The 27,769-nt window shown below is 40.8% G+C and overlaps 1 protein-coding gene across 4 annotated transcripts in view; it reads left to right on the top strand.

The window, feature by feature from the left end:
* DNAJC13 (DnaJ heat shock protein family (Hsp40) member C13) overlaps positions 1-27,769 on the top strand; it is a 59,245-nt gene that overhangs the window by 5,822 nt on the left and 25,654 nt on the right. For 3 of the 4 annotated variants that reach the window (XM_078860538.1, XM_078860541.1, XM_078860539.1), the window contains exons 3-36: positions 968-1,043; positions 1,569-1,718; positions 2,904-2,945; positions 3,954-4,154; positions 4,916-5,122; positions 5,833-5,928; positions 6,839-6,930; positions 7,463-7,629; positions 8,770-8,849; positions 10,312-10,481; positions 11,833-11,932; positions 12,251-12,358; positions 13,189-13,344; positions 13,615-13,671; positions 13,948-14,069; positions 14,420-14,495; positions 14,587-14,682; positions 14,814-14,957; positions 15,713-15,727; positions 16,387-16,469; positions 16,992-17,145; positions 18,897-19,000; positions 19,380-19,539; positions 19,701-19,763; positions 20,319-20,420; positions 21,917-22,021; positions 22,356-22,558; positions 23,761-23,845; positions 24,090-24,244; positions 24,816-24,861; positions 25,306-25,460; positions 25,899-26,100; positions 26,662-26,777; positions 27,590-27,668. In XM_078860538.1, the coding sequence (XP_078716664.1) occupies positions 968-1,043; positions 1,569-1,718; positions 2,904-2,945; positions 3,954-4,154; positions 4,916-5,122; positions 5,833-5,928; positions 6,839-6,930; positions 7,463-7,629; positions 8,770-8,849; positions 10,312-10,481; positions 11,833-11,932; positions 12,251-12,358; positions 13,189-13,344; positions 13,615-13,671; positions 13,948-14,069; positions 14,420-14,495; positions 14,587-14,682; positions 14,814-14,957; positions 15,713-15,727; positions 16,387-16,469; positions 16,992-17,145; positions 18,897-19,000; positions 19,380-19,539; positions 19,701-19,763; positions 20,319-20,420; positions 21,917-22,021; positions 22,356-22,558; positions 23,761-23,845; positions 24,090-24,244; positions 24,816-24,861; positions 25,306-25,460; positions 25,899-26,100; positions 26,662-26,777; positions 27,590-27,668 (3,967 nt within the window). The remainder of the gene's footprint in view (positions 1-967; positions 1,044-1,568; positions 1,719-2,903; positions 2,946-3,953; positions 4,155-4,915; positions 5,123-5,832; positions 5,929-6,838; positions 6,931-7,462; positions 7,630-8,769; positions 8,850-10,311; positions 10,482-11,832; positions 11,933-12,250; positions 12,359-13,188; positions 13,345-13,614; positions 13,672-13,947; positions 14,070-14,419; positions 14,496-14,586; positions 14,683-14,813; positions 14,958-15,712; positions 15,728-16,386; positions 16,470-16,991; positions 17,146-18,896; positions 19,001-19,379; positions 19,540-19,700; positions 19,764-20,318; positions 20,421-21,916; positions 22,022-22,355; positions 22,559-23,760; positions 23,846-24,089; positions 24,245-24,815; positions 24,862-25,305; positions 25,461-25,898; positions 26,101-26,661; positions 26,778-27,589; positions 27,669-27,769) is intronic. The other variant, XM_078860542.1, reaches the window with a different exon arrangement.

Here is a 27,769-nt window from a genome sequence, read left to right as displayed (position 1 = left end):
GGTGTGTGCTCTATTACAACCAGTGCACGACATGTGCCAAATTAAGATGTCACTGTTTAAATTCCTGAAACTGTTTTAATGAGCAGGGCTTTGAGATTTGATTGATGATGGTGGTGTGATGATGAGCCAGTACTGTATAATTAATGGTGTCCTAGCATGGTATGTTTATAATACTTGTTTTTAGTAAAGGGGAATTAGAGAAATGCAGTCTGGACACATGGCATGGATTTATGCTGCACACGACCAAAAGCAACATCTGCAGTACAAGCATACATTTGCACAGCAGTGGATGGAGAATGTTCGATCGTGATGACATTGCATATGTTATTGCATTGTGTGGCGTAAACATGCAGTCACTGCAACTATAAGCAAGGAAGGCTTGTGCCGCTGCTCTGCTTTTTATTGTTAATATTTTATGACTTTAGGGATTTCAGTGCGGCAGTAGCACGTAAAATTATTGAGCTTACATGGGTAGTAGTAACTTATGTATCAGTTAAACAGTTGTATTATGCATGTATGCTGCAATGGTGGGATTGTCACAGATTGATTTCTTTATATGTTTTTTAACTGGTGATTTTTTATTTATTGTAACTGCCATAAGATATTGTCTAATATGCTTTGCATCTATTATCCGATTTTTTATTTTAAATGTATGTTTATTAGCTGGTGTGTTCAGCATACTTTTTGTGATGTTATTTTTCATTAATAAGCACAATAGCATGATAGAATTACTCTAAAAATAAGTTCATGAACTTCTCAAACTTAAGCATGGCAAAACTCATGAAAACAAACTACAATAATGAAGGGAAAAATTAAAGTTGCACATGTTCATCGGTTAGTGTGGCTAACATTCATGGAAAAATATGTATTTAAACAGTCTTATTCCACCACTTTATTTTAATGAGCTGCAGTTTTCCTATCTGTTTCAAATTTTCCTTCATATCATTAAGCTGACGTCTTCTTTCAGGTACAAACGTGTACTCTCCGTGGGGACATTGGGAGTCGCCACCTACAATCCAACCACACTTGAAATCACAAATCAGGCAAGTTTTTCATTTTCATGCTCTTCATTCATGTCAGTCTTAGGATTTGCCACCAGGCATACAACTCTAAGTTATTTAAATGGCAAAAAGTTGAGAGCAATTTAATGCGAGTTGATCATAGATGGCTTTAAACAAATTGGAAAGTCGAACTTTCTGAAATTGAATGAATTTGAAAGTGAATCTGCCAACCTATAACATTACAATTTTCTACTTTCGTTGTAGTTGGTACATTTTTTATTTCAGAATGTATGTCTTTGGTTGATTGCTTCTAGGATCCATTTGAACACGGAAACATTAATTATAGTTGCATTGTTCTGCTGAATGTAAGCGTGTTCTTGGAATAAAGCTACCATGTATGTGCCCCTTTGGTATTGAGATGAAGACTGTGTACTCATGACACTATAACATTAGAGTTAGACATTTCCATTGGCTACCTTAATACATCTGTATTATCCTGGTAGGATAAAATTATTTTTTGTAAAAAGCCCGGGTTTATAGTTTGATGTTGTGCATTTATCTTTGCAGTGGCCGTACAATGATATATGCAGCATCTCTCCTGTTGGCAAGGGACAGGGTACTGAGTTTAACCTTACATTCCGTAAAGGCAGTGGTAAGAAGTCGGAGACACTCAAGTTTTCCAGCGAGCACCGGACTGACTTGTTAACTGAAGCCCTCGTAAGTTGCTGTGCTTTTAACATGCTATACACAGCAGGCATAACCAACTCAATAATATATACAATGTATGTTGTAAAAAGTAATGCATATGCTAAATTGCAATAAAGAAGCACATGTAATGCAGTCCAAGTACATCTATTTTTACGCTTCATAATGCGATTTAACATCTGGGTTCAACTTAACCCTTAAAAGTAATTTCGTGTGGCTTTTAATTTTGCAGAACACTTCATTGTCCATTGGTTTTGGCAAGTCATTAAACATTATTCTCTGCCTGTTTTCCCCGAACAGCACCTTCTGAAGCAAAATTAATTTGATTTATTGCATTATAACATGCAGTCAATACATTAAAATTGATTCAATGAAATGTTGCACTGACCTAATATATTTATGTTGAAGCTCATCTGTCTGTACTACTCATGAGGATAAGTACATTGTTGTTAAGTCTTGCACAATGTAAATTAATGATTTCGTTATTGTAATATCACTTTCCATAAACATTTTTTCCATCTTTTAATGTTTTTACTTCAACATCTTAACAATCTCTCTTGAGTAGCAGTGGCACAGTGATTAGCGCATTTTACACTATAAACCCAGCAACCTGCGTTTCATTTCTGGCCAAGGCTTTTATCAGTGGTGAGAGGTATCTGAATCGATTCTGGGCATTCCCTTCACCTACCTGCGTTGACCAGTTTTGTGAAATTTGGTCAAATGACCTCCATGACCAACATGACAAGAGGCCTTCATCCAGCAGTAGATTGACAAAAGGTTGCAAATTATAATTACTTATTTTAATCGACTCTTTAGAGGTTTTGAAAATGATTTGGTTTCATTATACAACAGAGGTATAATGATACATTAATTCATCTTTTAATATCGATTGTTAAACTCATGATAAATGCAGAAAAAAATGAAACGTGTAAGAATTATGAATTTACGATTCATATTTTGTATGTTGTAGTAATCTTAGCCCTACCTCACGAGTTCCTTCTACACTCATAGAAAATAAGAATTTCTTGAATGTATTCATGACCCTGAATTGTGCCAGTTAATTGAACCTCAGGGGGATTAATCCTGACACGCCTTCCACACCTTTTAGCATAATCGGATGTATATTTCCTCGTTTGTGTTGTCATAATCCAGGGAGAATTTATTGTGAGATTTAACATTTGTCTTCTTTTCTTGCAGCGTTTTCGGACAGAGTTTGCGGAGGGTAAAATAGTCGGAAGGGTGAGTCAGTAGACGTTTTTCTGTTGCCCGATTGGTTGCGAACTTCGCATTAAAGTAATGGAACTGTGTCTACTGCATCTTTCCGTGCAAATCCTGCAAGCTTCGGGTGATTTTGTTTACAGCGTTAACAAATAACTTAACATGTGCCAATGACACTGCCTTCAAAGAAATGGCCCTTCTTTCTGGTACATTCATCATTTATGTGCAATTAAGAGGGGTCATTGCCTGAAACATGCCTTATATATGTTTAAGGCAGTGTTGTTGAAGTATATGTTCAGTTTTTTTATTATTTGTGCACCACTGCCAATCCAGTATCACCAAATAATTTGTTTAAGTCAGAGTTGTTGGAATCATTGCGTTGATTTATTCTTTTTAAAACCTATGATTTGTTAGGCTTAACAGCTGTCACCTCCAGAAGAAACAAAGTGGTTTTAATACGGTGGAGACTCCTTGTAAAGTCGTTTCATTATTGCTGTTTTTCATGGTTCAAATCTGCAGGGTATCTTAATTTGTAGTACAGTCCTTTTAGCCATCCACTTGTGGCCTAAGCTGTAAGCTCATTTATCAAAATTGTCAAATGTTTTCCTGTGGCTGATGTTTAATATTATTGCCCTTGGAGGGGTGACCACCATGCACAAACAATTGCCACAGGGGGCAACATGGCTATGTTATGGCAGTATTGGGCAGTACAGCAATACTTGGTTTATAGATTATTGGTTTTAAATACACGACAATATATGTTTTACCAATTAAGCCAGCTAAAACTACATATTGATATAAATCAAGGTATATTAACATGGAAAAAAAACATGCATGCCAAATTCAAGATGAAATTGACAAGTTTTATAACATGTATTGGAAATGGTGCGGCGTACAAGATGGTCAGTTTCAGGCTCGAGCTAAAGCTTGGTCGTTAACACAAGTGGCTAGTTTACTGTTTTTATAACAATTGGTTATTGATGGGGCACCCCCATCCTGTCATCTTCTTGTAACATTCTGCTGGCACAGCGGTACAACTGTTACAAACAGCACTGGAGCGACATACGCAAGTTGGTGGTGCTGGAGGTGACGCCAGGTGGTGTAGACCAGATCGACCCGGTGACGCACCGTGTGCTGTGCTCCTACGATTACCGTGACATCGAAGGCTTCACAGAGGTCTCAGACTACCCCGGGGGGTTCGCTATCATCTCCGGTGGATTCAGCCGACTGGTGAGCGCGCCGCAAAGCACAATGGCATTCCTTTCCACCGGCAGATCGTGCATTTGCGCACTCAAAATGTGTCAAGATAACATCGCAACACAAACAGATGCAGAGGATTGAGAAAATTACGATGTGCTATCCATGTTCGTCATAAGCACAAACGGAATTCTAAAGGGGATCGACCTGTAACCAGCATGCTGCACCTACTGCTGTGGAGCATTTTTTTTAATGATTTAACATTTTTAGTTTTTTGTATTATATTTCAAGAGACCTCAATCCTGTGCACACAGCAGTCTGAGTTGTCAATATATTTTAAGTGACAGGCCTGACAATAACACATTCAGCTTTTGGGTTATTCCCATTATTTGTATCAAACTTCTTCATCCTTCAGCATTGTTAACCTCCCTCCCTTTAAGTACATGCTAATGACATTTATCCTTCACCGAATATGTATTTATGGACTCCAGGGCTTGGCTATCATAATGGTCGTATATTTGTTTACATTACTATTAAATCCGTGGACTGCCACACCCCCACTTCTTGCACTCGAGTCTACTATTCCTCTCTTACTCAGTCCCCTCACTGCTTCCATCTATTTGCTTGCCTTCTGCATTTGCTTTACAGTGGCTTCATATTTGCTTTTATTTTTTACACATAGCCATTGCTGTATTTTTTTTTTATATGGCTGCAGCAGAAGGAAATGACTTGGGCAGCAAATGCATTTTCCCGGGTTGTAAATGGAAGGCTGCCTTGATGTCTGTTTTTGGCAGCATCTTTTTGCATCCGAACAAAGGGACGAGCTGATAAAAAGCGCCATCGAACATGCCGCCAACCACATTGGCATCGCACTGCGGCTCCGCAAGGATGCCATCACCTTTGAGCAGTTCCAAAACAACCGCCTGGGAAAGTTCAGCACCGACGATGCCATCACCTCCCTGGCCGAATTCAACGTGCAGAAGCTCACAAACCGGCATTCGGTAAGCCACGGTTTCGGGTGTGTTAATAAAAAAACACATAATCACTGACTGCACGTGACTTGCTGTGCTGCTCATCAGCACTTGTTGCAATGATTGACAGACGTTGCAGCCCTCTGATGACTAGTAGTCACTGTAGAAGCATGTAATGAGTGATTGATCCTCTCAGTGATTAGATGAATTGTTGCATGACGGTGTCTAAATCCATAATGTTTTTTTATTTTTGTTCATCTCGTGTTATTATTTTTCTGTCTATACAGTTTAGTTTTCTCCAGTCGCTCAAATATAAGTATATACTTTTTGTTATCATTTCCATGAATCGTAAGTGATGCATTATCACGCTTGATTCCCTGAATGTGTTGTAAGTGTAAACATAGCTAGAGATCCATAGAATCAGCAGATTTTTGTTGTTGCATCAAGCCGCCACTTCCTCCTTAGGCACAGTATTTGTATACCTTTGTAGGAGACAGATGTGATGTGGTTTTTTTGCATGCAGTTGTTCAAGCAAACTAGTGCTTATTGCTTTTGTTTCATATCCTTAAAACGTTTAGTTGAAGGCCTCTCTTCCTCCAACAATTGTCAGGAAATCTAAACTGACTAAACTGTAAAGAATAAATGATGTACAATTTTACTCTGGTCTTTGACTAAAAGATGTTTGATTATCCCAAGTAACAATGAGCAAGCAGTGTAACACAGTCCTTCTGCAATGTTAGGAGCCACAAAGAAGGATCCTTGCGCTTACGGAGAGCTGCGTGGTGGAGCGTGATCCTGACACCTACAGCATCGTCAATGTCAAGCCTCTTGCCGAGGTGGGTTCCCCTACCTTGTAGATCGGTGAATCTCAACCATTCTGGTTTGGCGGCCCCCTAATCAAGACAAATGGTCCCCATGTACCCTTCCCCCATCCCCAGCTCCAAAACTAAGGTTGCAATAAAACATAAATCACACGTTCACGCCACTAGTCAATGTCGTTAAAAAGTAATTAATTTCATGTTGTGTATGAGTGTATTTTTGTCGTCTCCTGCACAGTATCTATCCTTACACCTCTCCGCCCCCCGCCCCCATTTGAAAGGCAAGGGGGTGTGTGCCCCACAGGTTGATATATCCAGTCAAATTTAATACCCACCAGTGATCTGTGCAGTTTAAAATTAACACAATTCAGATGCATTTATGCTTATGTTTTAGATATGAATATCACTATTTGATTTTAAACCTCTCGTACTTGTTTTTTAATTTTATTGTACCCATTTTATGTGTCACTCAACGTCGATAAGAAATTCAAGTTCTCAGCACGAGTGGTTTTAAAGATTATTTTAAATTCATAGGGCGTATTTTTTTACATTGACGAGGTACAATCAGTCACAGTCTATTGAAGACACATGTTGTCATTCGTGGCATCAACATTTCCTCAGCGTAGTCATGTACTTTTTCGGTTTGTCATTGTGAAACCTCCATAATACAGGTTTTTTTTGGGTTGGATCACGTAATGAAATAAATGCGTCGTCACTTAAACAGAATGTCAATTCGTTACAAGTACAGAATACCGGTGTTGTAAAGCAACGCCACAACATTTACAATCTGAGTACGAAGTTTCGCCAGTAATTACAACTAGCTTCATCATGCGACAGCCAGATTTGTGTTAAATTGTGAAACCTATTTATCACAGTCGTAGTTCCTCCCTTGTCACTGTAATTCGCTGTCTGCAATGAACTTTCTCAGGTGTTCTGCCTGGTGAGTGATACCGAAAACCCTCAGCTCTTCACCATTGAATATATCAAGGGACAAATTAGGAGATACGCTTCAACAGAAAGGTAGAGTTTTATGTAGTTTTCATGTCTTCGTGATTCTTCGAGTTAACAACGTATCCTTTCCCTGCTGTGGATTGTACAGAATAATGAGATGTATTTGCAAAAAAAAAATCTAAAACTATTCTGGCTACCACTGGTTATAATACTGGACCTGCATTTGCATAGCGGTGAATTAAATCCTGCGCAATTTTGCATGCACTGTCATTGAGAAATTTCATGGTAGTCAGTCCGACATTTTTATTTCTCAAACCTGACTTTTTTTCCCCAAATGAAATGAAAAACATTGACATTCGGTAATTTTTTTGTGTGCAGTTATTGAGATAATCAACATATACTACACTTGAGTAACCCAGTTAAATCAGAGGTGGCTGCTAGGATTAGAACTGAGTGATGCTGACTCGGTGACCTTGCCTTCTGATCCACCTGGTTACCCCTACACTTACATCAAAATACACACGTCATACACACCAACGTGTAACAATGTGTCAACGTGACACGCTCCTTGACCTTTCGCCCCGCTGTGCCCGTCACACAGGGACTCGCTGCTTGCCAGCATGCTGGACGGCGTGCGTGCGTCTGGGAACCGCGACGTGTGCGTGAAGATGCGGCTGACGGAGCGCGGTCAGCGCTGGGGTCTTATGAGCACGCCTGTGGACGAGGAGGTGGAGAGCACGCACCTGCGCTTCCTCGCCTCGCCGCCAAGTGAGTGCGTGCGCTCGCGCGCGATCGAGTTACACCGAGTTGTATCAGTATCTCCGCGGCAAGAATTGAATCTTGATTTATCCTGGAGAAATGTGATGAGCTTATGAGAAGCTCTTTTTCACAGGTGTCCAGTGGTGTGGTCTGGGACCGTTTTGTTGTTGTTTTTGCTGCCTTCTATAATTAATTAATTTGCTATCTATTTATATTTGGTGACTTGCTTTCCATGTTCTCTATTTTGCACTCCTATCGTTTTTTTGTATTGTTTGCTGTTGTAACTTGCTGACCTGCCCATATTGGACGTCTGTGAAAAATAGCTTCATAGCTCATCGGATTCCTCATCCAGTCTAAATACAGATTCTGATTCTGACCATGAATTTTATATCTGTTGAGCCTGGCCTGTCCCCAGCTCAACTGTGTGCAAGGCACGCTTGCACGGGATGGTAGTTTTATTTTGACCACTGTTCACAGGTATAGATGAGTTAAAATATCACTTGCGTACCTTCAGGTGAAGGATCCCTCTCAGAAGAGTAATAGAGCTGATAATACAATGTGAATTTGCTTGCGAGTTTGATACAGAGTCGATATATACGTGCATAAACCTACAATATTTACATTTATGTTTCGGTGAGATTCAGCTTATACATTTAAGATTCTCATCACTTCGGACATATGGTAGGATTCAAATTGTGTTTGCTAGTAGGTGCTTAAAACACTGCAATATGTATTCACTACAAAGAAATCTATTTGTGGTGCTCTTGATTAGCAGAGTATTTCATTTTGTAGGCGCCGCCTTGCCTTTGTCCACAGCCATTGATTTGTAAAGGAAGTGCTTTAGTTGGTACAGTGTATTGGTTTATGCACTCCACAGCCCATTGCATGCATTTAAATACTGAATGGAAACTTAATGCACTGGTCTGTCGCGTCTCTCTTCAATGTCAAACCTATTTGAAGTAGGGAGGTCTTGCTCGTCTACACTATATACACTGATCAGTGATATCCCTTAGTAAATTTATAATGTGCTTTTATGGAAACAGCATTAATGTCAGGCTGTTGTGCTTAGAATTTGTCTCGTCTTTTTTCTGTGAAATGCAACACTTTAAAGTGTGCATAATAAGCGCCATGATTTTGTCTTCTTTACAGATGGAAACTTTGCTGATGCTGTCTATAGGTTCAATGCCAATGTTTCCTACAGTGGTCTTCTTCATGCAGTTACACAAGATGTAAGAAAACTCGTTAGTCTTTATTTTTTTGTATTAACAATATTTATACGATTGCCCATGTACAATGTGAATGTCCTCTGTAATTATATGTTCAGAACCTTTCTCTCTGGATTGTGTAGCCAGTTGAGTGGGTTTTGGCTGTGTTGACTAATTTAGCAGATGCAGGAATGCATGACTAATGTTAATTGTAAGCGAACCACGAAAGTATGTGTGAAATAAAATTGGCATTATTAATAAGTTATTCACTTAATTAACAGTTAGTGGTTTCCTCACCTCCAATCTGTGATATACATTTAAACTGAACGGCTAAATAGAATGTGTAATTTTATTTTTAAATACCATTTAAGAAATTGTCTTTTGGGTAGTCATTTGTGGATTTCATTCAATTATTCAGACCCTTTAAGAGTGCAATTCAAGTTATATAATTTACCATTTTGACTTGTAATTTATGTAACAAAATTTGCTTCATTTTGTCCATTGCATTCAATTCAACCCGAATGCACTCTTGTGCATATGTCTCATAATGAAAGCACTGTCCCGTCAGGCTACAATCAGTCAATAGAAGGTGCAGTGCCAAAAACGACCAGTTGTCCTCATTGCAGACTGATGGACAAAGCTATGGGTTGTGTTTTTTAGCGATTCTACAGCCCTACCTCCACGGGCACCAAATACAATCACAGAGAAAGCGATTAAAACCACGGACAAGGTTCTTCCGCACCGTTGATTCTGTCATGACTAGTAAAACTGACACATGAATGTGGAAAATTGGTGGTGATGGGAGTAAAGTTTTTGGTTTACACTCACCTATTCACCAGTCTGGCCTTTATTAAAAATTATAGGCTTAGTGCACCTCAGCGGTCTCAACTAAATAAATTAATACCAAGGGCAAGTTTCTTTGCCCACCTTTCACAATGTCTGCCACCAGTGAAATGCATGTGGTGGTGTTTAATGATTGAAATCACGTGTGGTGGGTGAATGTCGATGTACACTGACATCTGAAAAGCATTTTGGCTTTTGTTGAAGATCACAGGTTTCCTCTAGCTTCAGAGAGTAAGAGAGGGGCCTTTGACTGCAATAGCATGAATACTCCTTCCATTTATGTATTTATTCCACATGCAATATACAGTATAATGGGATGTTGGTGTGATATAATGGTTAACACACTGGACAATCCAGAGGTTACAGAATTGATCTGCTGGCACGGCAGTTGTAATTATGGGTAAGTTTCTTAAATTCTCTCACATCTGTCCACCCATCTTTAGAAATGGGCACAGGACAGATTGTGGGCAGGTTGCATGTGGTGGAGTAAATGGGGTACTCTTAACTCTTCCAAAATACATGGCTAGCATGGAAGAGTGGCTCAAAAGAGTTCCCTCTCGTGGAAGCCCTTCATCCAGCAGTCGTGTGAGTGGGCACTTGGAGGGTTGCACCTTTACATTATAATCTGTTTGCTGGCTTTCAGAGCTTCTTTGCGGAGAATAAGGAGAAGCTGATAAACGGGGCCATCACAGCCCTGCTGACACATGAGGGAGACCAGATGGCCACCAACCCAGAGTTGGAGAGCCAGTTCCAGGCCATTCGCCGACTTGTCGCTTCCAAGGCCGGCTTCATGGCGTTTACGCAGCTTCCAAAGTAATGAAGTGCTGCAGCAGCAAACATAAAACAAAATAATCGCAGCTCGGTCGAGCTACTTAGCTACTACTGAAAGGTGAAGCTGATTTAATGGGGCTTTAGCCAGTGACTGCCAAGTTAGCACTTGTGGGCAGATAACATAAATATTAGCCACGTACACATATGCACACGTTCTTTGTTTACACAGAAAATATAAATAATGGATTATGTGGGTCATATTAAAATCCCTGTTCAGCAGAGCCCTGGGCCAAGGTGAATGGTCCAGCCAGCTGCACCGTTAATGCAAATCAATTGAATAAATTGCTAACAACCCTATAATCCTAGCTTCAATTAAAAACACAAAAACGAAGGAACAGGGAGTGGACAAGACTGAGCTGCTGGTTTGGGAGTTACAATCCACGCAGCTCTACATCACGCGCCACCTACTGAGCACGTGTATCCACTGCACATCTGGTTGCATGCATTGCACCTTTGGGTGTGGCAGAAGGCTGCCTTGAATTGTTTTATTATTTCTCACTTTGGTCTTGCAAAATACAGCTAGCTAGGCTTTTACTGGAGGAAAATAAGAAATGCTATTCATATATTGAGAGTTATGAAATTGGCTACATTTTGGGTATTCATTTCTAGTACAAAGAACAGCTTCATGTACAGCATCTTTTGTTGTTAACAGTGTTCATGAGATGTTTAACTGAACAAATGTTAGGAATGGTGGTAATGTTTTTAGCCTGTCCTCAGACATTATTACTAAAGGGGTTCTTGTTGTTTTTGTTTAAGTAACAAATACATTTGCGTTCATAGGTTGCATTCTAAGTGGCCAAGCAATTGTATCTATAGGCATGCGTCTATTTTGATTAGTTCTTGTTTCATTGTGCCGTGTCTCTACCTTCATGGTGCACTGCTGACATGAAGCTGCTTTGTTTAACTTTTATTTATTATAAACTTGATTTGAAGCTTTCGTGACTGCAGGTTATTTCGGTAAAGTCGCGTAGAAAGAAAATATTTATTATCACAGGAAAGGAAATCAAACACAACACCCTTTTATATCCTACTTGATAATTTTCCACCCCACCACAAAATTGTGTATCCTTTACTTCTTTCTGCATCCCTGCATACCGAAAATAGCTTCCATTGTTTTGGTTTATTAGTCAGGGGAAACTGTTTTGGGCCAAATTATTTTTTTTACCAAGCAGCCAAATGCACGCATTGGCAATTTGCTCCGTTCACTCTTGGTAGTGGAGCCATGGGCAAATTTTTTTTCCAGGGCCAAATTAAAATTAGCATTCCGCCGACCATGGACCCAGACCCTTGGTATCATTGAGAGACTGAGGCCGGCCTTGCTGTTCTTTCGCAGGTTCCGTGAAAAGTTGGGCGTCAAAGTGGTGAGGGCCCTCAAGAAAAACTGTGATGGTGTGACTCATGCAGCCATTGATATGCTGTGCGCCCTCATGTGTGTAAGTAACATGTTGGTTGATGGAATCAATATATTGTCTGAAAAGACGATGCTAAATTCCCTGCATTACTATTTAGACAAATTTGCTGATCCATGACATAACCTATGTTTATATGATGGTCATAATTGTTCCGTTGGGTGTACATTAATTGTAAATTCATTTGAATGAACTACATGATACATTTTAGTTGTGGTTATGATTCGGTAATAGCTTTTGTAGGAATATATCAGTCCATTCTGTTGAACCGTTTTAGTTGAACACTCTACAGTCGAGAGCACAAATCAAAATTGGAATCTGGGTGTGTGTGTGTTTTTGCAGCCCATGCACGATGATTATGACCTCCGGCAGGAGCAAATGAACAAGTGTTCCCTCCTCTCCTCCAAAAAGTTTCTCGAGAGCCTATTGGAGAAATTCAACACACACGTGGTAGGCACAACCAAGATTGCCCTTACGCTCACTTATAATAAAGCAGCACACTGGTTCATGTGAAAGTTATTGACCACTGTACAGTTCATTATAAAAACCTCGTTCATCGTAGCTCGACATATTTATTCAGCGTTCAATTAAACAAGAGTACTTGGATAATTTTTCTCAGATTTCTGGCCAAAGAGTGTGTTCTTTAGTTACTGCGCTAAAGTTTGTCTTTAAATCAACAGACGTATGCACATCCACAACAGCAGTGATGCGAATGATGCACATAATCCAGAAAATCCTGCCTTTGTTTTGATTTTGCCTGAATCAGCGGGTTATGCTTTTCTTTCCCTAGCCATGTTTTGTGAGACGTTGCAGATGTGCTCCTCTCATTTATCTCTTTCCAGGTCATGCCAAAGATGTTGAACCTATCCCATCTAGTATTCTTTTAAGTGCATTTGCTGACCAGCTGCTGCCTTGGGATAGGAAATCTGAAAACAATATACTAATAAATGAACCAAGAAACTAGCAGTCTTATTTATTTTGAACTTGTATGTGTGCACTCTGCATAAATTTGCTTATTTCTTCATTGTGCATTCTTAACACCTTTGTACCAGGCATCCTACTTATAATACGTACTTATATATGTTGAACTTTTTTTGCACCGAACGTGCTAGCCAACCATGCTAATCGGTAGGTGTGGGGGGGGAAGAACAACAAATAAACACAAAAAGCAGTTCTAATCAAATGCGTTTTCAATCTTGTACTAAGGTAAGTTGTGTGAGAAAAACGCAAAAGGCCACAACCTAGCTTTAATCAATCTTTGTCGTGTCTGTCATTCAAAGGGGCACGGCACAGGAGCGCTGGTGATCAGCTCCCTGCTGGACTTCTTGACGTTTGCGCTGTGCGCGCCCTACAGCGAGACCACAGACGGCCAGCAGTTTGACCTGCTGCTGGAGATGGTAGCAGATATGGGCCGCACCCTATTTAGGCTCTTCCAGGTGACACAGGGCCCCCCACCATCATATGCTTAGTGTTTCCACCGAAAGGTTTTAAATAATGGATTATAAACAGTGGGGTTATGCAGCTTGGGAAGTTGATGCTCGTATAAATGTTATTTTTCAAACACCTCAGATCCTATGTTTCCTAATTTTTCATTTTGCTCACTGGTATAGAATGTCATGAAAAAGGACTGGATAGCTTAAGTGTGAAGAAAACTAATTATCGTTTGACTTGTGTTCTTGTGGCAATATATATCTATGGACTGACAGCATCCGTCTATGGCCATAGTGAAGGGGACTGGGCTGGTGATGAAAGCCATAATTGAGGTGAGATTCGGTTTGCAACACTAAATCTATGTCCTTTTCTGAAGTATGTAACCACAGACACTTTGAAGAAAATGTATTAATATAACGAACCACTCTAAACTAGCACTTCATAATCGCATGCCTAAAAAAACACAAAATACTTGAGAAAATCTCTGCTGCTTTTTCCACTGTAAAATTAGTTTACAAGTGCAACGTGTGTGGGTTTTTTTTTTTTAAATCACTCATTCCAGTGAGCATCGTAAGCATTAACTTCCCCCATCTGGCATTATTCTGTAGGAGGGTGATGAAGAAATTGCCACAAAGATGCAGGACCTGGCGCTCAGCGAAGGGGCCTTGCCACGTCACCTACACACCGCCATGTTCACCATCAGCACAGACCAGAGACTTCTCACCAACAGGTGCGTTAGGCGCTCCTCTCCGCCTGCCTTCAGCAGCGCTTCACGCATATACCGATTTTTCTCCCATGTTTTTTTGCTTGCAAACGATCCAGAATGCAACTTTCTATTTTTGTTTTTGTTTTTCCTGTCTGAACAGTATTAGGTAAGTTACACACTCCTGCTTATGGTTACAAAAATGTCGTGGTCATTCACGTAACGTGACACTGTGTTTTTGTGTGTTTGGTGTGTTTGTAAAAAATTGTATACGAATTACGTCTAATTATTGTCAAATGCCATAAGTTTGGTGTTATGCTTTACATATTACATGAACTTGCTTTAATTCGTGCTGCCTTTTACATTCCTGTTTAAAGGCAGTTGAGCAGACACCTAGTTGCTCTTTGGACGTCGGGCAACCCTACTTCTTTAAACTTGATGAAACGAATACTGGTGAGTATACTATGAGTTTATTTTCAGCAGTTCTCACGTGACAGATGTTATTGCTTTGTCGCAGATGATTATGTCCTTTCATTCTTTTCAGCCGTCTGGTTTGATGGCATGCCTCGACTCGGAAGAAAAAGTTCCAGACAAAGACATCGACAGAATGAATGTCAGGGACAACCTGAAAATCGCTTCAGTAAGTGGCAAATGTGTCCGATGTTGAATCAAGTCTTGTACTGTATGCTCAACCATTGCAAAACAGAGATACAATCTAAAAGTGGCATTGGTGGTGGTGATGACATCTGAACTTTTTCTTTAACGTCTTAGGACCAATTCTTGAAGATGAGCAAAGTTCCAGAGTGGCAACGGATTGCAGGAAAGGCTGCCAAGGGGGTGGAGAAGTTTGCCAAAGAGAAGGTTGACTTTGTGCTCATCCACTGGAGAGATCGCATGGGCATCACCCAGAAGGAGGTGCCTACTCAACAAACACCATCGAACCCAGTCTACAGATGGCCTTCTCCATTCAACACATCGCCACCCATTTATGCAATAATGACCTGGTGCAGCGGATGAAAACATTAATTGTTATTCACATGTAGGGCATATATATCTTTGTTGCTTGTTGATCGGAGGTTACCATGTGACGTGCTGAGTAATGAGCTTTTTTTTTTTTTAGAAAATTAACTTAAACCCCAAGCGGGGTTGAAAAAGGTCCCTATGTTCAGCTGTAAAGGGGGTTATTTTGGCACTGGAAGGAGAATGATATACCAGGCATTGCAATGTTTGGCAAGTGGATTAACGAAGTGCTGGTCTTTCCTTATCTTCACAAGCACCTTAGCTAATGGCCATGCACAGTGCAGCTTTTTGTTTATAGCTGTTGTTTTAGTGAAAAAGAGGAAAAAGCTGCCAACAGTTTGCAGGGCATGTCTTAATTTAAATACATTTTGCCTCGTGTTAATTTGTGGCTTTCCACATTTATTGTAACAAATTGAATTAATCCACATTAACCACATTGTGACTTAAATATTAATTTCACCAACTTATAACTTTAATAATTCAAGTATTGTTGATCGATTAATTCATTTGTATGATTTTTGCTATCGTTTACTGTAATTGCTTAAATCTTCACTCAAAAATGTAACACCAAACTGCTAGAATTGTAACCTTTTCATGTTGATTTTGCACCCTGCACTCCAATTTGCTGATGGCCTGATGCTGACTTTCAGGACAAAAATAACCAGGTAAGCCAAAAAAAATTAGCTTTTAACTTATGCGCAAATAATTTACCACAAATTGAGACTCAAGGACACTCCGCAGCAGGATTGTGAACAGATTAAAACATTGCTATGGGACCTTTTTGCCAGAATTAAACGGGATACTGGAAAAAATATCTCATAAATATAACTGCTCGGCCTGACCTATAATTGTTCTCATACTTGCATTGTCTTTATACTGTTTGCCTCTTGGTGTTCTCTGGTCTAAGACTGGTGAGACAAAGCCATGAAGAAGGCTGTCTCTGGTATAGGCCAATCAGTTTAACAGACAATGCTCTATATGTTATCAGAGCATGTTTGTTTACATGTTTTTACCCAATTGTGTGGTTATTGCTTACTTGATGCCTTGCAAAAGGTATCTATTTTGGTGTTTGAACATCTGAACACCTTTTTTATTGCCAGAAATTGTAAAACCTATTCCTATTTTTCATTGGATGAATCCATCTTGTAAACGAATGTCCACTGAATTCATTATCCGGAAATCTGAGGTTTATGCCACATCTCCCAAAGCTGTTGACTGAATATCAAAACTTCACATTATACTGTAATGTTTTTTTTCCTCCAGTTGGCATCATCATCATCACTGTTATTATCTAACATGTACTAATTTTGTTTGCAAATAACAGAATGCCAACCAGAAACCTGTTGTCTTAAGGAAAAGGAGACAGAGAGTAAAGGTGGAATCCAACTGGGATTTGTTTTACTACAGGTGAGTGTGTCCGATCGAGTAGGGTAGCACATGGGCACAACTCATCCTGCGTTATCATGTTACCAGAATTTCATCAAATGCATATATTTTTCTGAAGGTTTGAGGAAGCAGCTAACTTATGCAAGAATGCACTGGTGTTGTGGCCAGGGTTTCTGCCCACCAACCACAAGAGTTGCAATGTATTCCTTGAGACAGAACATGGATTGTATGCAGGCTGTGAGCAACGTCATAAAAGTGTTCTTGTCGATTTAATTTTAGTACGGTCCGTGGTTTGCGAAATATGCAACGTTTTAAACAGCAGTCTCTTTGTGTTTGTTGGTCAGCAGTCACTACGCTAGTAACCGTTGCTCGTGCATTAAACAAAATCTTTCCATGTGGTATTACATAATTTACAGACTGCGTATGACATTAAAATACATATTTTGAAAGCATTTAAATAAGGATAATGTTCACCATAAAATCACAATTGTTTTGTCAAGATGTTGTGGACTCGGTTTGTTTTTGTTGTGTTTTTTTTTAAAGGTTTAACCAGGACCATGCGCGATCTAACCTCATCTGGAACTTCAAGACGAGGGAAGAGCTTCGAGATGGCCTGGAGTCGGAGATGAGAGCCTTCAATGTTGACCGAGAGCTTGGTAGCAATGTCACTATATCCTGGAACTACCAGGAGTTTGAGGTAATTTCTCACACACCCCAAAGAGCAACACCATTCTTCACCTGAAGATGGCTGCTTGCATTGTAGCCGAAACGTCGTGAGAATTATTTTATTATGTTTTATTTTTATTATTTTATTACTTCCCTTCTACGTGACTTTACCGAAAGAACCAAGAAGATGAATCCCTGCAGTCACGAAAGCTTTAAATCAAAATTTAAACATGAAGATTATTTGTTTGGTTATATTTCTCTCATTCCATTAGGGGCCTAACAAATCATTCCTCCCAGAAAATGTATGGCATGTCATTTTTCAGGGTCGTGATTTGACTCGGGTTGGCTCACAGTTCGGAGTTCTAAGTTGCCACCTCTGAGTTAGGTTATTCTATGACTGCACAAAACCCTATTACATAAATAAGTGAGTTTTCACTTAATCTAGCGTAATTGCAGCTCTGATCATTTAAAGATTGGTTTAACTGTCGTACAACAAAGATCAATCAAATATCAGAGTGTGTGGCAAAAGCACCCCTTGTCTAAATATTAAAAGGCCACTTGAAAGTTTTTTTTTTTACAATTGTAGTGACTTCGCGGATATTACTGTGCAGTGCTGGCCCTAGAGAGGCACGGCATGCGATGTATTGACATCGCGGACATCACGTATATGTGGATGCAGTACTGGCCCTACAGGGGCTCGGTGAGCACTGACTGGCAGTGCTGGATGGCACCACACTCTGCGTGCAGTGCCGACCCCTACAGGATAGGGTGTGAGAGTGCCGGCCATGGGAATGGGGTTACTCAGGGCCATGGCACTCTGGTTGACCCCGAAGGACACGTGACCGGTAAAGTCTACACAGGGCCCCCAAGTGGGGGCTAGGGGTGGTCACGTGTCAGGGTGGAGATCCTGCTCGAGGATTCTGGAAGGTGGGCGTGGCTAAGGGCGGAGCTAGCCACGCCACAGAGGATAGAAGCCGGGTCCCCCAGAGGGACCGGCTGCTGTTGTTCATCCTAGAGAAATCTACGTTCTACGTTCTACAGTCTCTCCAACACGTGGACCTGGCACCGAGCTGTGGTCCGGTCTGTTGTAGATAGTTACGGTGTAATTAGTGCAGTTAGCCTGGTGGTCACCACCATAGGTTGCTATCTGGTAAAGGGGCAGTTACCCCTTTTGTGTTGGTGTTAATGAATGTGTTGCCTCCAAAGAGTATGTCTGCAACTCAGTTGAACTCACTTCACAATTATCTGAAAGTATTTGGAGCAGCTGCTCTCGGGCATATGTGGCTGTATTGATTTCTGATAGATTATTTATCTCGTGACATCATGCCGATAGCACTCCAGGCATAGAACAAGGAAAATATCAAATAATTAGGACCAATAAATATATACTTTTTACCTAACTCATAAATGTAGTGTCCAATAGTGGCTGCTTGGGTCACGGAACCCATTAGAGCCTATATGAATCAAAGCACATGGACTTTTACATGTGATTTGATGAATGTAGCTTGAATATGAGAATCAATTTTAATTGATTAGTCTGTGGCATTATTACCCCGACTTTCGATAGGAAGCACTTCTTGATAACTGTGTGTATGGCCATGTCCAAGCTAAAACTAAACATAGCTGTAAATGTATTTCTAATGGTCTTGATTTGCCGGCACATCGCTTTAATATATACAATAATAATAAAAACATCTCTACCTATAGGGGGAGGTGTATGTCTACCATGCTGTATTAGCTGGAGACTTTTCTCTAAGAGAGTATCTCTGTTTGTTGCTGAAGGTGCGGTACGACTGCTTATCGGATGAAATTAAGATCGGAGATTACTATCTCCGTCTGCTCTTAGAAGAGGATGACAGCGAAGAAGCAGGAGCAATCAAGCGATCGTAAGTTCATCAGTCCACCGAAATCTGAATCTGCACTTACTTCAAACAGTTGCGGGTATTTTGTTTGCGTTTTGTTGAATTGTGGGTGATGGTCTCAAGAGGTTAAATATGCAGCCCTATAATTGCTTGCTTGAATCAATAGTGGTGAAAGATGGAGCTCTCAACAGCCTCTGCAGATGTTATTTTTAACCTACTCTTCCATGCTGGTCAAACATTACAGACTGGTCTTCGTGATGTTGCAAAGAGTTAGGCCACTGACTCCATTTGTTGTGAACTGGTTTTCACAGATTAATCATACCAACGTTAAACATCTTTAACATGAAGAGGAGCTAGATGTAGGGTGTTGTGCGTAAATCTACGTGTATGTTTGTGCCCACAGGTACGAGTTTTTCAACGATCTCTACCACCGCTTCTTGCTCACGCCCAAGATCAACATGAAGTGCCTCTGTCTGCAAGCACTGGCCATAGTGTATGGCAAGTGCTACGAGGAGATTGGACCTTTCAATGACACAAAGTACATTGTCGGCATGCTTGAGAGGGTGCGTGTTCGCTGCTTCCCATCAAACATGAACACTTGTGCCTGTAGAGACAACATTGGGATGAGTTGTAGATATTATTTGCAACTGTGTAATCCTAGTCCTTTTTAGGTGTGTTACATGTAGCTCACTGTAAAATATCTTGTTATTTTTTTCTGTTGCAGTGTACGGATCGACTTGAAAGAGACCGACTGATTCTCTTCCTTCATAAGCTCATCCTCAATCAGGTAAGATAAGTCTGTCATCTCATTACCTTAATAATATTAAACCCAAAATGTATTTAGCCAGGTGGTGGTGCCGCCATATACTTATAATCGAGCACTGTGGAGGCAAAGGTTGGTGAATCGCACAAATTATTTGAAACTCCCTTCCCATGGGTGTCGAGGTGCCATAGCTTGGCTTGCCAGGAGAAGGCAGGACAGCCAAAATATGGACTCACCTCTTCCATCTGTATGTTATTGTTTGCCCTCTCACGCATGTGGGATTTTACGGGTGCTCCGGTTTGCTTCCACATGTATAAGCACCCATTAATTGACAGAAAACATCTTCATATATGGGGGACCGCAGAGCTTTGGCATTTGTTGGTGCCGGCTCATGACCAAGCCACCTTCCCCCTTATCTAGATCCTTGCAGCTCCGAGTTTCTCGCTTTGAGAATTGAGCGAGTACTATGCTAGTCACGAGTTGAAATTATGAGTAAGTATTATTATTGAGTTTAAACGAAGCCCATTCATATAATCAACTTCTGTATTTTTATGACACTTAATATTTGGCGTTCAACAGAAAAATGTGAAGGAGCTTATGGATGCCAATGGAACGAGGATTCTGGTCGACCTTTTAACCATGGCTCATCTTCACACATCACGTGCGACTGTTCCCCTGCAGGTAATCACCATGTGCAATTAATTAAATACAACCATCCACCTGATGCCTGCTGTCATGCAAGGTGCCCATAAAGAATGACAATTATATGGCAATGTGAACTGTGTGGTTGAAATGTTGACAATTTATTACATATGTAGAGGAGTAAAATTGGGACGTGACGTCATCTGTGCCGTCCGGTGCGATGACGTCACGGACCTTGACGTCACCGTGACGTAATGCGCGCTGGGCGGCTCGATGACGTCATGTCTCGTAGAGTATTCAAGGGAGACCGTTGAAAGCGGGGTCTCTGTGGGAACGGGTAGAGTAAGAAGGGTGAAGAGGGAACCAGGGGTAGAGAGGGGATCGAGTGGAGAGTCTTGAGGAGAAGCCGGTGGTAGCCGATAGAGGTGCTTCTCTTTCCGGTCGGTGGAGTTGGCAGAGTCCCCGATCCGACACGAGAGAGAGAGAGACCCGAGCTAGCCAGGCTGGGACCAGGACTCAGTGTAGGACCCCTAACCTCTGGGAGTTGTATACCCTTGTATTATTGTAGTATCTTTAATAAACTTACGGCAAAAGCCCTTAACCTCCAAGCCGTCTCCGAGTCGTCGTCGACTAGTTCGCTAGACATATAAACCAACATTTTTCCCATCGTGGGGGTTACGTTCTTGAAAATAGCCACAAGTGGCAAATCCGCAAAATCAAATGCATGTGGGAAAAATGTGGTTTGGTTCACGGTTTGTAATACGACACTCCCCTTCCTTTTGTTTTAGGTTACTCTATATTCACCCAACTATGAAACAGGAAATATAATTGACGTAAAATATAAATATTTTATGTAGTGTTAAATATAACTTTTACAATAAATGTATTGAATTATAAAAGGTTCTTTAATGTACAGCACTGAGGGATGAAGCTTGTAATTAAATATAAGATAGTGCACATGGAAAAGTGTATAATGAAAAAAGGAATTATTTTTGCCATTTTGTTTTGTTTGTGGAAAAAGAAAAATTGGCACAGGCTACACGTGTTAACAGTTTTATTTTTGCCAGTTGTGTGAAAATATAAATTGGAAGGCTCCTACATTTTCCCTATTTTGTGTGAAAACACAAGCAGTGAGTATGGTTCGAACAAAGCATGTAATATCAGTTTTCTTCCCCGCTGTTCATGTGCTTTATCAAATTAAGAGAAGCAATGAAAGAAAATGAACCATTCATGCTAAACCTTACAATATGGTACTGCCTGCAATCAAAGCAGAAGGATTTGAAATCTGCTGTGTCTAAGAAAATGTTTTTCAACATAGCAAAAAATATTGACTAATATCCTCAGTGTATTGAAGTGCTTTTTGCAGATGCAGTGTGCATTGCAAATGTAAATTTTCATGAGAAGTTGAGTTCAACATTTTTTTGATCATTTCATAAATGTGCCACCTTATATAACCTGCTTTTTTATTTTACATTTATGTACCACAGCCTGACTGAAGATAGACCTGAGTTGTAATGTTTTTTTGCATTTTACAGAGCAATGTGATCGAAGCGTCACCAGACATGAAACGGGAAAGTGAGAAGGAGTGGTATTATGGAAATGCTGAGAAAGAAAGACTCGGACCATATGGATTTGATGAGGTGAGCTGTATTAAGTAGTTACACTCTTTCACGTGTTAATGTTATTTTTAACTTAGTCGATTCCATTTTATGAAATGACTATGGGTTGTATTTTAATATCAAAACTGTTTTAGCTGCACATCATATTTCCCCACCAAAAAACGCATAGCCTTATTTAATTTTACCAAGGCAGGTGTCAACATAATTTTCCCAACCTCTGAAACAAACCCATGCAATTGCCTGGACAGTTGCAAATGAGATGTTCCGTCTCAATACATTTTTCGGGTGGAAATTTTGCAACAAGAACTAACCAAACACCCAAACGCCGCACCGTTTCTGAATGCTTGTCGAGCAGATGCAGGAACTGTGGCAGAGCGGAGTTCTGACGCCCAAGACGCGGTGCTGGGCCCAGGGCATGGATGGCTGGCGCACTCTGCACTCCATCCCACAGCTCAAGTGGTGCCTCATGGCCACAGGGCAGGCGGTGCTCGACGAAAGCGAACTCGCCACCCTCGTACTCAATATGCTCATCGCCATGTGCCATTACTTCCCCAGCAGGTCAGTGGGGGAAGGTTGCATGCCGCTGTTTTTGAACATGTTTAAAGTAATGTGGGAAATTGACAAATTTAGTATAAAAGTCTACAGGGCCAAGTGCTTGCTACTGTTTGTTAGCGTCTTTAAAGGTTGACATGGCACACAACAGCACCATCAAGGCATTTGCACACAAGTAGAGGGCTTAATTCATGTCTCTGCTGGGACATCTCGTAAAAAATAAGATGTGCCAACTATGCTGTGTACCATCAGATGCACGTCCACAGAGTTCAGCGGCCGATAATTCTTAGCACACTTTGTAAATTACCCATCAGCCACTAGCAAGTCAGAGACTGGCCCATGGAGAGAGTGCCCTTTCACGTGGCTGTGGTTAGGACCACATCGCACGACTGCTTGTTGGCACCCTTGCTGACTGGTGGCATCAGTGTAGAAGGATCACTGCCCCAGCTGGTGAGCTGCGGTTTCCAACGCTGCATGAGAGGACTTGGGGGCACAGGAGCGAGGATGAGTGGGTGGGGTAGCTTAGGGGGTCGCTGTGTCAGCAGGGCACTCATTTGTTGCCAATGACAAATGAGCCTTCTACTCACTGCTGTCACTCCGTGGTAGCTTTCGGTATTACAATGATAGGGCTGTATTTACGCTCGGCTAACAGGCTATTATTGTACCACTGCAAGTTAAGAATATATGCTCCAACCAAAAAGAGGGTAAAATGCATTAAACATTGTTAATTGGTCACTTGAATGTTATTGTAAAATGTGCAGATACATGAATATGATAAGTTCAGCATTGTGTGAGGAATGAGAGACATGTGCATCTGATTTGAGTGTGTTAGCAGCAAAGACATGAAAATAATGAATACCTTTTTAAAAAAGAATAAAGAAAATGTAGGTGGAAGAGCCCAAATTGTGAAATTGCAAAACGAGGTTGACTTTCTTACAATGGGAAAACCCCAGATTGTCAGAGGTTCCTGTCCCCAACAAATTCAACAAAAGAAGCAACACACAGACTGGTGTGATGCAAGTTACTCTTCAACATGACCAGAGAAAGGGCAACACGAGTTACAGGAATTACTTTAAAAAAGCCAACAATACAATTGCAAAAGTTGAGGATGGACATTACAGGGCTTAACATTTTGCATGCAAAACCCTTCATTTTGACAAAAAAATTCTACATTTTTTTGTTAACTATTGTGTTTTTGTGCTCCGCAGAGACCAAGATGATGCCATAATTAGGCCCTTACCGAGAATTAAGAGGTTGCTGTCAGAAAACACCTGCTTGCCTCACATTGTTCAAGTACGTTGCAGTTTGATGCATCCTGTCTCTCTATTTGTTTGTCTCTTTGCATATCCGTTTGTATATCCAACTCCATCTCACAATTTATTGCAACACAGGGAGAGAGAGGGACGTGTTGAAACTATTCCAACACACTTTTATCTGCTTTGGAATAGATATTGCATGTTAGCTCAAAATATCCAAAACAAAGACCTCCAGAGCGGTTAATCACACTGATGCAACCTGCCTTGCTTTGCCGGTGCAGCTGCTGCTGACCTTTGACCCGATCCTGGTGGAGAAGGTGGCTGTGCTGATGGGGCTGGTGATGCAGGACAATCCTCAGCTTCCACGTCTCTACCTCACTGGGGTCTTCTTTTTCATCATGATGTACACTGGCTCCAACCTCTTGCCCATTGCCAGGTAGCCTGCTGCACTTGCCATTGGCACAGATTCTACACACTTCCCCGAATTCCAGCTCATCTTGTGCTCACTTTATATCACCCCCAGATTTTATTCACTCCCATTATCTCAAACTTAAGCAGCTCCTATAATATTTGCATTAAAATCAGTCAACACTTCTTCTACTGGATGTACCTAAATTAGTCAGGCTTGAGTTTCATTTACAACTTTTTCCTTAACCCTCAAACCTTATAACAGGTACACTGCCTTTATCCCTCAGTCTTCTGATACCAAATGTTGCAATGCCAGTTCACAGCAAGCCTCATCACTTGAGAATACTAGTTTAGTTGCAACACTAAGATCTGAAATAATAAGACCGCTTCCCTTAACTGTTAATTCAGGAGTGTTTCCTGAATGTCACCCATGGCAATGGATTATCGGTTATGCAACGCTGCAATATTTAATTATCCTTTTATGAGCAAAATGTAATTTTTTAAGCTAGGCTACAAGCCACTCATGTTCATCTCTGCTTCTCGTTCTGAAATGTTTTGCATGCATAGTTGTATTGAGCTGATTTCCATTCTGGTTGCAGTTTTCTGAAGTATGCGCACATCAAGCAGGCCTTCAGATCTGAAGAGGTAGGAGTCTTTGCAGTGAATGCTGCTTTCACGAAATCTTCAATAACATCCACATGGCACGAGTGTTATTTCACTCGTGTAACACATGCAAAACATACAGCTTCAGATGCTTAGAGCATGTGTTGATGTATTGATGCTCGTTGTCTCATAATTATGAAATTTTTGTTATTCCCTCGTAGTTTGTCAAATGCAATGTTATGTCAGCGAGTAAAAATTGCTTGACTAAAAACAAGTTAAACCAGATTCTGCAGGAGCATACACCAAATTAATAAATTATCTCGTTTCTTTCTCAATGGTTTTTGGCCTTCAAAAATAAAGGCATGCCAGTTTGTTTTATGCTAGGGGATAATTGACAATCCAATCAAAGATGCCAATGAATGATCAAAGTGCTGCCCCATTATTAGAGAGCATGTCGTGATGGTGTGGTGTGCCTTCGCAACACAGACGAAGGGCCAGGAGCTGGTGCAGCGCAGCATTCTAGGCCACATGCTGCCCGAGGCCATGGTCTGCTACCTGGAGAACTACCTGCCGGAAAAGTTTGCCGAGATCTTTCTGGGGGAGTTTGACACGCCCGAGGCCATCTGGAGCAATGAAATGCGGTACGGCTGTGGCAGATTTAGAGCGTTACTGAAGGGAATATTCCCCGTGGGTGGCTTGGAAGTGTCTATTTGCGTTGTGAATGATGGACGAATCAAATCCAGAGTGCTATTATTTTACATCTGACTCGGACTTAAATGGCTGGAACGCATTAATAAGATGGCTATTTTGCTGACATGCTACGGTTATGGAAATACCATGTGCTTCATTTCCCTATTGAATGGTCTAAGAAATATATTGTAGCAAGCTCACCATGATTCTTCTTATGGATAGATGTAGTTTTATTTTCAAACTTGTAATGCAATATTGACTTGTTTTGATCACTAGTGCTTAACCACCAAAACACTAATAGCCAGCACTTCAGCAACAATCAAACAGCACCTGAGTTTGACCCTTGTGAGCGTTCGGGTGGCATTGTTTGTGCTGATGTGCCCCACCAGGAGGCTGATGATAGAGAAGATCTCGGCACACCTGGCGGACTTCTCCCCTCGGCTACAAAGCAACACCCGGGCGCTGTACCAGTACTGCCCCATCCCCCTGATCAGCTTCCCTCAGCTGGACAATGAGCTCTTCTGCAACATATACTATCTCAAGCACCTGTGCGACACCGTCCGCTTCCCGGACTGGCTGATCAAACACCCCGTGAGGCTCCACATCTTCATTTTCTCCACAATTACCAATAATGTGATTGTTTATAAATTTAAATATTACTCCTATTGCAACTAGCTTCATCTTAACTGAAACATCGTCATCCTCGCTACCACCCTCATTTTCATCATCATCCACTGCTGAATGGAAGGGATACCCAAACCGTATAGCTCATGTGGGTTTGTTGACCACACTTCACCACGCTGGTCGGTTGGTTTAGATTGGACCCAGAACTTGTCACCGATGTTAGCTGTGGCCAGAAATTGGCATAATGTGCCATTTACTGCACTACCACTCCCCACTCTCCTAACCCTCCATCGTCATTACAATGCTTATATCATTACCACTGGCATCATCACCACCATTGACTATTTTTATGTTCATCATTCGTCACCTTTATGAGAGTTTCCATTCAATATTACAATCTGTCACATAATTCACTGTTCATTCCCTATCCACTGCTATATCACGTGCCCATGGCCGTGGTCACACACACGCACACGCGTTTATGTTGAACACATGCTTTAGTTATGTATATGCTTTTGTGCACGATAGGTGAAGCTGTTGAAGGACACACTTGATGCCTGGAAAAAGGAGGTAGAGAAGAAGCCCTCGGCCATGTCGGTGGATGACGCCTATGAAGTGCTGCACCTGCCCAAGGGCCAGGGCGTGTGAGTATGCACATAGCTCGCATCATACTACTTGTGAAATATATTTTACATGTAACAGGTGTACTTAGGTTTTATACAGTGGAACTCTACCTATTGGCATCAATACAGGAGACCCCATCATGGAAAAGAAAATTCAAAGATGTGTTTTATTCTTGATGTCTGTGGCAAAAACTTATTGTGTCTTATGACTTATCTGCAATGAACTTGGATGCCAGAATGAGTTTTCCACGTGTTATAGTACCTCAGGTACCTTCTGTAAGGGTAAATAAAGGATGATTTTTTTACAAAGTATTCCAAAAAGACAATGGTATGAATCATGTTGGCGAGATCCCATGCACATTAGGAGTCACAGAAAAGGGATATTATTTTATGAAAAAGGTTTTTATAGCTGTCTAATTCTAACAATGTTATTGGTGTTCACACAAATTAGATGTACAATTTGAACATGAATGCCAAGTCCTTAAAGCATTCTGTTTGCGTATTCAGTATTGTATTATACAAGGACAATGTGTTATACATACTGTCTGCATGTGTGCAGCCATAAATTCACATTCATTTCATCCTGTTCACCCACTGAAATGTATAATGTTTTGCATTGCATCAGTGAGTGTAATTTTATGCCCGGCAAAGATAAACTTTTTCTTTAACGTTTCAGACGTCTTGTATTTATGAATGTAGCCAAGTAATGTTTTGTTTTCCACGCTTTTGACGTATAAACACATTAAGATGCCACCATAATACGGTATTGGGTGCATGTCGAACCAATGTGTTGTGTAGAATTTTTTTTTATTGTGGTTCGTGCGATTTTGCAGACACGATGAAGCCAAGATCAGGAAGGCGTACTTCCGGTTGGCCCAAAAATACCACCCAGACAAAAATCCAGAGGGCAGGGTATGTACCAATGTGCAGAACTTTTTGTGGTCACTAAATCTTTACATGTCTAATAATACCTATTACAGCGCAATGTTTTACAATTGCAAAATGTCAAATAA

The sequence above is a fragment of the Lampetra fluviatilis genome, chromosome 10, assembly GCF_964198595.1.
Source record: "Lampetra fluviatilis chromosome 10, kcLamFluv1.1, whole genome shotgun sequence".
Lineage (NCBI taxonomy): Eukaryota > Metazoa > Chordata > Hyperoartia > Petromyzontiformes > Petromyzontidae > Lampetra > Lampetra fluviatilis.
This window is presented reverse-complemented; position numbering and strand designations above follow the sequence as displayed.